General features: G+C 48.7%; 1 protein-coding gene across 19 annotated transcripts in view; it reads left to right on the top strand.

The window, feature by feature from the left end:
* The window catches only part of PTPRG (protein tyrosine phosphatase receptor type G), a 777241-nt gene that overhangs the window by 653868 nt on the left and 108811 nt on the right, over positions 1–14562 (top strand). For all 19 annotated transcript variants that reach the window (XM_086367088.1, XM_086367083.1, XM_086367086.1 and 16 more), the window contains 2 exons: positions 8005–8189; positions 11138–11246. In XM_086367088.1, the coding sequence (XP_086223214.1) occupies positions 8005–8189; positions 11138–11246 (294 nt within the window). The remainder of the gene's footprint in view (positions 1–8004; positions 8190–11137; positions 11247–14562) is intronic.

Below are 14562 nucleotides of genomic sequence, written 5' to 3'. Positions count from 1 at the left end.
GTGGGAAGAAAGCTTTTTGCACAGAGTATTGTTAACCAGGGGGCTTTCCACTTAGCTCAGCAGTAAAGAATCCGCCTGCCAATGCAGGAGACACAAGTTCAGTCCCTAGGTCGGGAAGATCCCCTGGAGAAGGAAATGGCAGTCCACTCCAGTATTCTTGCCTGGGAAATCCCACAGACAGAGGAGCCTGGCGGGCTATAGTCCATGGAGTCAGACACGACTTAGCGACTAAACGACATTAACCAGGGAGGAGGCACAGACCCAAGACTGGAGCGGGGGTGTATTGTGTCTGTATGGGACATTTTCCACCTTTCAAGCCCTTTGAATGACCCTCCAAGCTCTTCAGTAGCATCTTGCAGATGGGAGAACAGACGTGGGAGGTGTTTATGGATAGAGTATGTATGATAACTGCACCTATCTCCTTGGTATGAAATACGGCAGGCTGGGGCCAGTTCTGAGTCCTCCTCTCACTCAGGGTGCACAGCCCACCCCAGTGGCTTGATCACTCTGAATGCCAGTGTCTTCATTCATCTTTCAGGGAGAGGGTGGCCCTGTGGACCGTCTGCAAGGAAGGCACAGTGCCTGACCCCTGGCAGGTGCTTGGCAGCTCCTTCTAGATAAGAGTTCAGGTGTTGTCCTTCCCCCCAGTGCCAGGGCTGGGACCCTGCTTTGACCCAGTTCTGGCACTTCGCCCATGAGGTTTCCCTCTCACGAGCTCTTAGGCAGTGTTGGGGGAGGTGACACCCCCCACCCAGAGTACCACGATACCACGTTTGAAGTCCTACACGATCAGCTTTGGGGGACTTCGTGTTTACCCAGACCTTTTTGATACAGCCCTTCAGAAACAGAAATCCTTCCCCGAGGCCATTGCTTTGGAAATTTTCCCTAAAGCACTCCACATTCAAGGGTTCTTGAGCTAGGCCAGGCAAGAAAGCAGTGACTGGCATTAGGCGGTCTGAGGCCAGGCTGGTGGCTGAGAAGTTCCCGCCTGTTCACGAGGACCCGCTACCTCCCCCGCGGTCCTCTGCTGGGTCCGTGTGATGTCATCCCCACCCAGTCCGCACTTCACAGAGGCAGCAGTCTCTTGTCTGTTGACAAGCTCCCGGAGAGAGCGGATGGCCCCAATCCCTGTGTTAGAGCCATGCTGTTCATTTGACGCCTGATCAACAATTGCCCATTGCCTCAGGCGCAAAACTCGAAGGGTCTGGTGGCGGGAGGAGGCCCCCGGGGAAGATTTCAAATCCAAATCATGTAAGGCACTTAGAACTTACACTGGCTTTCACATTGAAAGTCTGCCATCAGTTTATCTCTAAGGCCCCAAATGAAGAGGATTGGGGTGGGAGGGGGAATCTCTCATATATTTGTGGAACCGCCGAGAAAATATCCCTGACATTGATTGAGAATCAGAGGACCTTGGGTGCTCGGCTAGATGCCTCTTCATTATGTAACGAGGGCTGGGATCATAATTAAAGGTGGTTTAGAAAGAAGGCAGGGATTCTTGGAGCTGGCGCCCAGCATCAGCCAAGATGCCTGTGAAATGCAATCAGACTCCAGTGGGAAGGTAATCAGGCCCCCAGAAGGGGAGGCTGATGTCACGAGCACCTCACGGGGGATGTTTGTTCAGAGAGCCGGGTGTGGTGCCTCCTGCCTGGTTAAAAGGCTTTGATTTTGCGCAAAAGGATGTATCAGGATTGGCCGACGCCCTGTGGTAGGTTCAGTTGTGATGGTCATGGTCAAGGGCATTGGGCACCTGCTTCCTGCCGAGGGCCAGGCAGCTGTGAATGAAGGCAAAGGAGGGTGGTGGGCATTGCGGCAAACACGAGGGCACAGCCGCGTCTGAAGGTGGCTCTCTGGGAAACCACTGCTGTGTGCGGATGCAGGCCCAACTGAAAAGCCGGCCTTACATGTGAAATATACCAGTTTTTAACAGCTTACTGACCAGAGACGTATTAATATGTCTCGTTACCCAAATGTTATTGGCCAGTGTTTCGATATTCACTTATATAACAAATCACCAGCCACAGGTGTTAGTTTCTGCGAAAATCCCCTGCTCAGCAATCCCCAAGTCGGCCTGGCGGTTTGTCCGCGTGCCGCTGGGCCTCAGGCCCTCAGGTTCTGGCTGAGCCACAGTGTCCTCTGTGATCTTTACCCCAACCCTGTGAGGAGGGTACTGCCAGGTACCAGCCACCCATTTCGCAGATGAGAACACAGGGGTCTCTATGAGTCTGGCTCGAGTCCACTCTTTCTTCATTATACCAGCTCTTCTAAGCTGTCCCTTCTGTGATGTACCTCAGTGCCAGTTTTATCTATAGTTGGAATTTTGATGGAGGTGTTGTAGGAAGGAAGGGTGTGTGTCCCTGAAAAGGCCAGCAAAGTGTGGAAGCACAAGGCCAGAGCGTCAGGGAGACTGGGTGGAGCTGGCCCGAGAGGAGCCCATGAGGAGGACATGAAGGTGGTGAGGCTGGAGACATCGGAGCGGCCACGTCACAGGGGACCTGTGGGCCAGGGCGAGACCAGGGAGTCAGTTCCATCCACGCCGGCCATTCAGCCCACATTTACAGGGAGCCCACTGGGTGCCAGGCTCAGATCTAGTACCAAGGAAGGTGTAGTGAACAGGACAGAAGCGTGCAGCCTCCTTGTGGAGCTCACGTTTTAGCAGTGAAGTGTCATTACTCACTGCAGGCAGTCCGCGAGTGGTCCTAAGCACAGGGGGATCTCAGCTCTGGGCTGGGTAGGGGGCAGAATGCAGTGCAGAGAACACAAATGCAGTCAGTGTGGATGGAGGGCATCACCAACTCAACGAACATGAGTTTGAGCACACTCCGGGAGATAGTGAAGGACATGGAAGCCTGGTGTGCTGCAGTCCATGGGGTTGCAAAGAGTCAGACACGACTTAGCCACGGGGTCACAAAACGTATTTCAAATAAAGATTTGGCCTCCCTTTAGCTTCTGTGTGTGGCGCCAACAAACCATTGATCCACAGGCCAAGATTCTCCCCACCAGCACCTCTTGTGCACCCAGGAGTTGAGAGTGGTGTTTATATGTTAAGCAGTTGAAGAAAATCAATAAATAATATTTCATGGCACATGAAAATGGTATGAAATGGAAACGCAGGGTCCATAACCAGTTTCCCTGGAGCACGTACACGCCCGTCACGTACAGATGAGCTGGGCTGCTTCTGTGCTTCAAAGGCAGAGCTGCGTAGCCGTGACAGAGACCACATGGCTGGGAAAGTCATGCCCATTTACTGTCCTGCCCTTCACAGGGCAAGTGTGCCCACCCCTGTCCTAAGTCATCCCTGTGATCTGCAAGTGCTTCTTCCCAGTCTGGCCCAGAACATCCACTGTCTCAGGGAGCAGAGCAGGGCAATTCCTGCCCCACCTGCTCTTCCCTTAGGCTTAGCTGGGGGTCCTCAGCCTGCAGGCCCCTGACCTCTGCTTCCATGTATAACCTTTGACAAGCATGCATCTTTGGAGGCCCCTTCAGTTATGGCTCAGATAGTAAAAAAATCCATCTGCAATGCAGGAAACCAGGGTTCAATGCAAGGGTCAGGGAGATCCCCTGTAGAAGGGAATGGCAACCCACTCCAGTATTCTTGCCTGGAAAATTCAACAGAGGAGCCTGGAGGGCTGTAGTCCATGGGATCACAAAGAGTTAGACACGAGTGAGCACCTAACACTTTTTTCAGTTACTGAATTCTCCCCATGGCAGGTGGTCCCGTTAGAGTGAGGCCAGACCTGCCTGTTTTTTGAACTTAAACCAATATTTTCTAGTCCTTTAAGACAGTGGAATTCTATACTGTCATCAAAACAGTAATACCAAATTATTTTTTAAATATATTTATTTATTCATTTATTTGCCTATGCTGGTCTTAGTTACAGCATTCAAATTCTTAGTTGTAGCACGTGGGATCTAGTTCTCTGAGCAGGTATCAAACCCAGGCCCCCTGCTTTGGGAGTGTAGATGTTAGCCACTGGGTCACCAGGGAAGTCCCCCACATTCTTCCTGATAAGTCATATTGAAATATTGATAAGACTGAAATATTGATAAGACAATATTTCTGTGACTTAAAACAAGAAACTCACTCATAGAGCCACAATGCATTATATCCCATTTATGTCAAATTGTATGTATATGTTTTTGCAAAATGTACAAAGATGTTGGATCCCCAAAAAGCTAACAGTAGTTATCTCTGGATACTGAGATTATGGGTGATATTTTTAAAACTTGCTTCTTACTTTTTTGGATGACTTTGGTTGCTTTTTAAAAACATTAGCATGAATCATCTTAATCAGTAAAGAAAAAGCCAGCTATTTTAATTTCAAAGAACAAATAAGAAGAATGGTTGCATCCGCCTGTGGGTGATAGAATTATTTATGTGGTTGTGATGTAACTGGTAGAGACACATGCATTCCCATACGGCTCATCCCTAATTGGATCTTCAGAATAAAGGAGATAAGTAAGAACATGGGAGAAAGTGAGGAAAAGATCTAGAAGTCAGAAAATCTGACATGGTCATCATTGAAGGGGACACAGTCTTCCCAATACATAAATTTCCTTGGTTCGTTATTGGTATTTGGATAGATCGGAATGTAGATCTTTTCCTGGTTCGCCCCCGCCCGTCCCCCAGCCTTGACACTCTATAAAGAAACTAAGGGTATTTTTTTTAAAACTTAGGGTATTTTTTAAAATGATGTGTTGGCGCCACCTAGTGTCAGCACCCTGTCATCTCACCCCCTGTCTCCAGAGGGGCCGACCATCACATTCATTGTTTGATGTCTCTGCTCTGGTGGCATTTGCGCAGCAGGCAGCGAAATGCCTCCCGGGGTTCTGCAGGGCAGTGGGGATGCCTCATTAATTTATCCCTTCCTTCCTGTCTCAGTTGCACAAAACGAATCTGTCCGACTGAAGCAGGGTTTGGCAGTTGAAGAGCAAAAAAGGATGCCTCCCTGTCAAAACCAATCTCCACTTTTCTCCAGCAGCTGGCTCCTTAGAGCCTGTCCCTGCTTTTCTGGCAGGAAAGCCATCTTCCCCAGGGCCGCCTTGGGCTTGGGGCTCTCGTGTAGCACACTGGGGACTCTGGCTCGTGTGGGCTGCTTGGCTTGTAGTTGGGCTCCCGGGAGAAACCAACACCAAGCTCCAGTCCTCTGGGGCTGCCCCTCTCCTGCTTGCCACCACGCAGCGTTGTCCTCCCTGGCTCCCTTGCCCCCATGACCCTCCTTGTCCAGCATGGCATCGCCTTTGTTTGCTCTAGAACCCGATCCTGTACTCCTTTTCTCTCCCAGCTCGACAAGCACCCCCACTGTCTGCAGCACCTCCTCCCAGGCCCCTTCTCCTCTCTTAGCTCAGCTGAAGCTCCAGGGAGCTTTGTGAAGTGCCCCCGTCCCTGTATGGTTCTGTGGTTCGGGTCTTTCCCATGGCTTCTGAGTGCTGTAGGGTAAAGGCTGGAATTTCCCTCTGGGTGTGTGAGGCCTCCCGCCTTGTTTCCTGCACCCCGATCCAGCTGCCTGCCTTTGATTCCCCCAGGCCTTCTGCCTCCTGAGGTCCCTTGGCCCACCCTCCCCTCCTCCCTGACTCCCACACAGTGAGTGTCCACTCAGTCCTCAGTTGGATGTGTCTTCAAATGGGGCGTTCCCTGGACTGCATAGCATGAGTCAAATCTCCTGAGAAAGTGCTTGGAAAATACAGCACGGCTCTCCTCCCCTTATTCACCCCATCCCGGTGTAACCGTAACTCTGTACATGTCATTCTTTGGTGAATCGTTGTCTCCCCACTTTAGACCAACAGTTCTCAGCCAGGGATGGTTCGCCACCCTGGGGACGTTTGGCAATATCTGGGGACATTTGTGCTTGTTTTAACTTGGCAGGAGGTATACTGGCATCAAGTGGGTAGGGGCCAGGATGCTGCTAAACATCATACAGGGCACATGGCAGCCCCCAGGAGCAGAGAATTGTCTGGCCCAGGAGGCCAGTGGATTACTCAGCTATAAAAAGGAAGGTGTTTGAGTCAGTTCTAACGAGGTAGATGAGCCTAGGGCCTATTATACAGAGCGAAGTAGGTCAGAAAGAGGAAGACAAATATCATATATTAACGAATACATGTGGAATCTAGAAAGATGGTGTGACGATCCTACATGCAGGACAGCAAAGCAGATACGGATGTGAAAAACAGATTCTTGGACTCTGGGAGAAGAAGGTGGGATGGTTTGAGAGAACAGCAGTGAAACTTGTGCGTCCCTGATGGCTCAGATGGTAAAGAATCTGACTGCCATGCCGGAGACCTGAGTTTGATCTCTGGGTTGGGAAGATCCCCTGGAGGAGGGCATGGCAACCCACTCCAGTATTCTTGCCTGGAGAATCCCCATGGACAGAGGAGCCTGGCAGGCTACAGTCCATGGGGTCGCAAAGAGTCAGACACAAGTGAGCGACCAAGCACACACGGCACATTCACGTTACCGTATGTAAAATAAATAGCCAGGGCGAGTTTGATGCATGACGCAGGGCACCCAAAGCCAGCGCTCTGTGACAGCCTGGAGGAGCGGGCTGGGGAGGGAGGGGGAGAGGGGCTCAGGATGGAGGGCACACATGTATGCCGAAGGCCTGTTCATACTGACGTATGGCAAAAGCCATCCCAATATTATAAAGTAATTTTCTTCCAATTAAAATAAATAAAAAATTCAAAAATGTCTTTTGAGAAAAAGAAAAACCCTGCCTCAGAGTGGAAGCCCCATGGAGGCAGGAACCACGGCCACTGGGAAGGAGGTCGTCTGGAGAGCCAGAATGCCATTTAAAGGCTGACTCAGCACTCTCGGCCCTTAAATGGGCTTGTCTGTAGACAGGTACAGAACCACCAGCCAGAAGGAATAAGTGGGAGGATTAGCCTGACTTTTCCTTGTGCTCTACCTACTACAGAGTCCTCCTGCTCCCAAGAGAGTTATCCTGACCTTTTGTGCCTTTGCTTTAAAAATGATTTGAAGTCCCGTTTTTAATTTTATTTGTTTACACTCTGGTCTATTTCCAGTAAAATTTGATCTACTATTTTTAGTTGAGACATTCCACAAGTCAAACAGCCTTGGTTTCTAACAAAAATTTTGTTGTGGAAGCAAAGGCCAGATGACTAGGCAAGATTAAAAGAAGTTAACGCATTATAACAACTGAATTTAACCTGTGATGTGGGGGGAAAGGGTTGTAGACAACCTTTTGGAGACAAGTAGGGAAATTGGAATGTGTATGATGTTTCAGATATCAAGTTAGTGTTTATTTTCTTAGGTATGAGAGTAGTCAGCATGGGCTGCTATATCACACACCATAGACTGGGTGTCTTAAAACAACAGAAGTTTATTTCTCACAGTTCTGGGGGCTGAGGGGTCTGACATCAAGGAGCTGGACTCACTCTCTGGTGAGGACTCGCTTCTTGTAGCTGTCTTCTCACTATGTTGTCATGTGGGGAAGGGGTCTTATCAGGACCTTATCAGATCTCCCTGGGGTCTTATCAGGACCTTCATCCCACTCTCGGAGGCTCCACCCTCACGATCTACTTGTCTCCCCACGCTCGTCCTCCTATGACCATCTCCTTGGACATTAGGTTTCAGCACATGAATTTAGGGGCACACAGGTACTCGGATCCTCGCCATTACAGAAGAGAATGTCCTTATTCTTGGGAGATACAGACCCAAGTATTAAGGAGTGAAGTTCAGAATGTATATAACTTGTTTTCAGGGATAAAGCAGGAAAATGTGTGTTGTCTATGTGTTGTGTGTCTGTGTGTGGTGTGTCTGTTGTGTGTCTGTGTGTTGTGTGTGTGTGTGTACAGAAAGAGGAGGAGAGAGGGAAAACAGGTGTGGGGAAATGTTAGCAGGGGGAGGATCTAAGTGGCGGGAGTGTGGGTACTCCCTGTCCTCACACACCAGCATTTTGCGGCTGTGGCCTTCAGGAGCTCGGGGCATTGGGCCCGTGGTGCCGCTTGGCGCTGAGCTTGGCACTGAGCTTGGCCGTCTGTGTCCAGTCTGCAGCTCCCCGCCCATCCACATGAAGGTGCAGCCGCTGAACCAGACCGCGCTGCAGGTGTCCTGGAGTCAGCCGGAGACCATCTACCACCCGCCCATCATGAACTACATGGTGTCCTACAGCTGGACCAAGAACGAGGACGAGAAGGAGAAGACATTCACCAAGGACAGCGACAAGGACTTGGTAAGACCGCCTTGTTCTGAGTCGGGGCGTCCACAGCAATGAGGGGGGCCCCCGTGCATGTCCGGGGGTGCTTCCTCTGCGACATTCCAGCCGCGTGCCGCCTTCCTGGTGAAGCGGGTACTGCCGTGGACAGCACTGCAAGGCCTGCTTGAGCTCCATCCCACCCTTACACTTGCCGGCCACACCGCCAGGAAGAGTTCATCTGCTTGTAGTTAGGCTCTTCAAAGCTGACTGCTTTTTCTTTCATTATTTAAAAAAGAGACGTCAGGAAGCCCTCGTCATCTGATAGTGTTACTGTAAATGCCCCGGACAGTGGGGCCAGGCACTCGCTGCTACTTTACTGCAGTCATTCCCCCTCTGCCCTCCTCCTCCCCACTCCTTCTCTTGTCAACCCCACCAGGCAACCCTCTGCAGTCCCCACCGCTCCCTTCTGTCACATTTCATCTGCCTCACGCCTTCTACCTGCGAGACCCCGGCGACCACGCCATATTTAACCACAGTTCTCAGGCTCTCAGACCCTGTAATACCTGACTTCACTTTTGAGCTACACGTGCCCAGTTCCGTGTTTCATCGTAGATGTGCATAAATATTTAGTCGCCAGCCCCCAACAAGGCCCTTGAGAACAGATGTTTGCAGAAGCCAAGTCTTCTTCCCCTAGAAAAGCAATCACTCCAACAAGCGCTGGTCTTTACATCTTTGCCCAGAAACTCAAAGCGACACATTTGGGTTTGAAAGCCTGGCATTTATTGTTAATCAAAAGAAGTCTTTGGGATAATGAAGCCCATCATTGTATATGTACATGAAAAATGTAATAGCACCGAGTGGGATTCTTAATGACTGTTACTGCTTTTTTTCTTCCCAATACAGAGTCCCCAGGGCCCGTTCAATCACTTACAGTATAATACTTTTCGTATTGCTTCAGATGACGATTCTTTTACTTCATTTCCATTTATATTTTCAATTTCCCCACTAGACGTTGTTATCTGGGTCACATTAGGGAATGATGAGCTTCATGAAATCGGAGAGGAATCTGTTGAAAGGCACCCTAGGTTGTGATATGTTTTAACCTTTTCTCTTGTCAGGACCAGAAGTCCGGGAGGGAGGTTTCTCTTTCTGAGCTGAGGGGGCTTGCGTTAATCAGCAGAAACTAGCTGGGCCCTTATTCGGTTTCTTATACTAAGTGGGAGATAATTAAACATGCAAAGATGAATAGATACCGGCTCAGAGTGAATTCTAATAAATCCCTGCTTAGAGGAAGCGAAGATTTTTGCTCTGCACAGAAGACGAGGTCACAGGTTTAGAGACTGAGGCATAAATGAGTTTCAGAGAAAGAGAGAGATGTAGAGAAAAACATGCTTTGACAGCAAGTTCTTTTTTTATAAGGATTTCTAGGGGTGGTTCTTTTCTTTGGGGACACACAAAATTAATTTTCTTAATTCCTCAAGAAGTTGAGAGTGCTGACTTAGTGGCAGCAAAGCTTTTCTCCAATTTAGGATTCTTGTGGCCCAGAAACATTTCCCAAGCATTTTCCTGGCTTTTGCCAGCATCCCCCCAACACACACACACCCTCACTGCCAACCTGGGGAACAGGTGTTGTTGCCTGCCTTTTCCAAAAGGTAGGCTGAAAGTGAAATACCTGGACCCCAACCTCCCGCTCTACCCAGGAATACATTTTGCCAGGCAGCAGGCAGCAGGCATGGCCACAGTAACTTGTTAATGCCTCTGCAGAGGTTTTCAATAGCTACCTTGGGGGAAACCCACTCAGTGGTTAAGCTCCCAGAGCTGCTTTCTGGACCTGGCCCAGAATTCAGTGACGAGACATTTCAACATCAGGGAGTCTCTAAAAATCAGTTGCCTTTACTATTTGTTTCTTTGGGCAAGCAAGCCCTGCCAACTTTTTAGGCATTTTCCATTTTCTGATTTTTAAAAGTCTCTTGGAGTAAAGCTTTGCGGGATGGGGATCTGGATTTGGCTCCTGACTTGGGACCAGGGATTGGGAAACTTTTCTCTTGAAAGAGTCAGAGAGTTAAGATTTTAGGATTTAAGGCATCTATGGGCAACTACTCGACTCTGCCACTGAAGGGCGAAAGCTGCCACAGCAACAGGGAAATGAATGGGTGTGGCCGTGTGCCAATAAAACTTTATTTACAAAAAACAAACAGTGGGCCAGATTGGGGCTGTGGGCTGTCACTTGCCAACCCCTGTGTTAGACCAGGGGCATGGTTTCTATTGTGCGGTGAGGACTACCAATGTGCGAGGCTTGCTTGACCTGTGTTGTACAGCCCTCACAAGAACCCTGCGAGGGAAATCTTACTCTCTCTGCTTAACAGCTGGAGGGAGCAGAGGCCAAAAGACAGTGAGCAGCTGACTCAGAATCACACAGCTGGTGAGTGGCATGACACAGGTAGATCTCTTGTCCTCGGACTTCCAGTCAAGTATTCTTCCGGCTTCGTGCCTTGTGTTATCCAAGGTCTAGGTACAACAGTGCCTTTAAACTGCAAGGAAACAGTAACACAGAGACTTCGTTGTGGCTGCTCTAAACTCAGCACGGCCCTGGAAATTCAGTGCACTTGATGATTCTAGATGGTAAATCATTATCGTTTACAAGGTAGAGCAGTTCTGATACAAGTCCCAGCCTCATGGGTACAGACAGGGCTGAAGGCACGCTCCAAGACAGAGTCCAGCATCTGTGTCGAGACTGGTATTCCTTCTCTTACTCTACATGTTTTTGTGTTGAAAACATATTCCCAGGTGAGGTTACTTCTGAATGCTTGTTCCTTTCGGAGGGAGCCTTTGGTCAGTGAGGAAGCGTCGTGTTTGTTGGGCTTTGCCATGGTACCCAGCAACCTACATGTGATGCTTAACAGTCTTTTACATTCGCCTTTCGAATGTACAGTGTGCTCTGGCCTTTAGCACTAGCTCACTCCTGTCCTTTCCTCACCCTGCAGAAAGCCACCATCAGCCACGTCTCCCCTGACAGCCTTTACCTGTTCCGGGTCCAGGCCGTGTGTCGCAACGACATGAGGAGTGACTTCAGCCAGACCATGCTCTTCCAAGGTGAGGAGCTGGCCTTCTCGTCTGCCCTGAGCCCTTCTCCTTTGGGCTTTGTCCTTTTTCCTGTTCGGGTACTTGCACATGAGACTACCAACCTGGCCTAAACACCAGTGTGGGTTTTGCAGTCACACCTGAAAAGCCTGGGAGGTTTCACAGGCCAGAGGAGGGGAAGAAGGGTGAAGTGATTATTTTTCACAATTACCATCATTTTCCATCCATGGAGATCCGAGCATGTGTCTACAACTGTGTCAGATCATAGAATCAGCTCCTAGTCACGTGGAGGAGTACTGTCTTTGGATTTTTAGCTGATTTAGGATCTAGTGGAATGTTTCAGGTCAGCTTTGGGGCATAGCAAGAGGAGAATTCACTTTGGTGAAGAATTTAAAGAAGCACTTAAAAACTTTGTCATCAAGATGTCATTAAAGATGTCATCTTTAAATGGAATATTTTTTAAACCAAAATCAATGTAAAATACCCATGAACAGCAGCAAAAAATCAAAACTTTGCATGAAGACAGGATATTCTCTGTCTTACTTGCCCCACGATCAACTCAGTCTTGGTTCCAGTAAAACTTGATTGACAAAAATTGGCAGCTGGCCTGTGGGCTGTAGTTGGCAGACCTGGTTTTGTGAAGTGCACTGAGACCAGTGTGGACGGAGCGACCAGGGCATCAGGCTTTGCTCTGCCTGTCTGATGTCCTCCCTGGGAAGGTTCTTTGCTTCCTGGATCCTCAGTTTCAAAGACACAAACCAGGCCAGTGCTGCTTAACGTTTGTGAGTTATGTATCTGGGATGAAGGCTTTGGACATTTTCCCTAGAACATGCCAGAAGTTTGCATGTCACAGCTTCCGGGGTCTCAGAAACCTGTAGACTGTAGATCCGGCTTCACTGTCTGGAATCCTGTGAAAAATGCACATTCACGGGCCCCTCCCAGACTAATCATCTCAGACTCTCAGAGGATGAGGCCCAGGAATCTGAATTTGAACCAGACGGCTCAGGTACCAGGCATGCAATGAGAGATGGAGAAGTTGCTGACTCAGGGCCGGGGCCCTGACATGAGAGCCTCAAGTTGAGTCTTGGCTGCCACGTGATCTTTCTGTGACTCTGAAAATGTTGACTGTCTCTAAGCTGCAATTTCATGGTCTGAAGGTGGTAGTTAGGAGAGTACTGCCCTCATGGGGCCCTTGTCAAGTGACAGGGTGATTCATGTTACGTAATTAGCACAGAGCCTAGAACCAATGCTCAGTATCCCCTTAGTGTGAGGCTTAGTATAAAAGATAATATGTGATGAACCCAGAGTAGGAACCCCTTCAGCTGAGATTCCCTCCAAGGATCCCTTCTAGCTTTGCAGGTTTGCATCTAGTATTGAAAGAGCCTTTGCTGACATTCACATCAGCTCATCCTTCCGTTTAAACTACTTGAAATTAGCATGGCTGTATTTTTTTCACGAGTAAATCGCACTCACTGTGTGTCCACCTGAATGTACGGGCCCATCTGCTTGTGTTGAGGAGAGTCCACAGGCCAAGGCCAGGTCTGTGTGGGCCAGCCCACAGGAGACAGCAGGGGAAGCCAGAGCGCGCGCGCTTGCTGAGGTCGGGGCCCGGCAACTTTGGGCACATAAATCATGATTAGGCCGCCCATGCTCTCTAACTAGGAACCTGGAATCTGCAAAACCGCCTTTCCTGATTAATAGGCCCCTGAGCTCACTGGCTTCTGCACAGACTTTGAAAAATGAAATGTTTGTAATATAATGCAGTTCCCAAAAGCCTCATCAGCTATAAATTCCGAGCACGGAATAGTTAAAATGTCTGACCACAGTGACTCCTTAAAGATGGCAGTGCCTCCTTGCCTGAAGACTTCCCTTGCTCAGGGGTGGACGTGCATTCACTCATTTTCTGTACCAGTGTTTGTCCCTGCATGTTGACCAAGGGACATACAGTGGCCTTAGGATCTTCCCTGCACCTTCCAGTGGGCAGTGGAAAAATGAACTCTGCAGGGCAGCTAGCACACCTTTTCTGATGAGCCAGCTAGGAGCTTGTGAGCAGTAGAGGCCAAAGTTCAAAACAGATCAACTTTTAAGAGTTGACTGTTAAAAGGGAAACAAAGAAACATAGGGAATTTCATGGGCACTTTATTAAGAATAATTAGGTTTCCCCTTGATAAAGTTTGCCTCTAATTTGGCAGCATGAGAAAGCCATGTGGAATATTTTCATTGTTACAGTAAATAATGGGTTTCCCCGGTGGCTCAGTGGTAAAGAATCCGCCTGCAGTGCAGGAGATGCAGGACACACAGGTTTCATCCCTGGGTTGGGAAGATCCCCTGAAAGAGGAAATGGCAACCCACTCCAGTGTTCTTGCCTGGAACATCCCATGGACACAGAAGCCTGGCAGTCTGTGGTCCAAGGGGTCACAAAGAGTCGGACACAACTGAAGCGACAAAGCACAGCACATAGTAAATAACACAGTGTTTATGTCCTGTATAACATAATAAATAAGTTATGCTTACCTTACTGTAGTAAGTATGATCATAATAATGGTGATCATTGTCTGTGGAGTGGTTCCCAGTTACAGAGTGTTTGGCCCTAAGTCATCTCATCTGACCTCATGGCAGCTTGTAATGCAGACATTATTTTCTAGAGGGGGGAATGATGTTCTGAGCAGTTGAGTAACTTGTCCCTCCCTCCCCCCCAAAAAATCATTTGATTACTAAGCAGAGTCCAGTTTCTTATTCCAAAGCCCAGTCATTTATACACAACGACAGACCACCCCAAAGCATAAATATTATCCTGTATCCTGGGTCTTCAACAAACAGCTCGAAAGATTGATTGCCAAGTGTTCAAAAGTTTTTTTGCAGGTCTCAGCAGTCATGGAAAATAAGGGCTTGTAAGCCTTCTCTTTGAGCCACAGACCCATCAGGCAGCCTGGCCAAGCCATCAGATCCTCTCTCAGAATGGTTTAAAATAAATAATTAAAATACATAGGAAAGGAAACCAATTACACTTAGATACAGTTGTCAAAATATTTTAAACATGCAAATCGGCAACGTAGTCATTGCTGCACTTCTTTTATGAAAGTATTAAATGACAAGTGGTGGGTCTGTTAGTGATGGTGATTTCTGAGTAGCAGTGAACATAAATGATACTTCAAAATAGCTCCAGCAACTGTAAGGCAGCAGGGAAATATCCCACTTCAGTCATAGACAGAGACACAGGATGGTCCTGCTAAATAGAGCTGAGACTCCAAGCTTCCGTTCCTCTTGCAAGAAGAAGCTACATCTCCCTGACAGCTCAGTGGAGACATGTGTCACCTTTTCCCCCCAT

The sequence above is a fragment of the Bos grunniens genome, chromosome 22 (genome assembly GCF_055505025.1).
Source record: "Bos grunniens cultivar Pamir isolate PY7600 chromosome 22, Bosgru_T2T1.0, whole genome shotgun sequence".
NCBI classification, from domain to species: Eukaryota; Metazoa; Chordata; class Mammalia; order Artiodactyla; family Bovidae; genus Bos; species Bos grunniens.
Note: the sequence above shows the minus strand (reverse complement) of the source record. Positions and strands in the feature narration are given on the sequence as shown.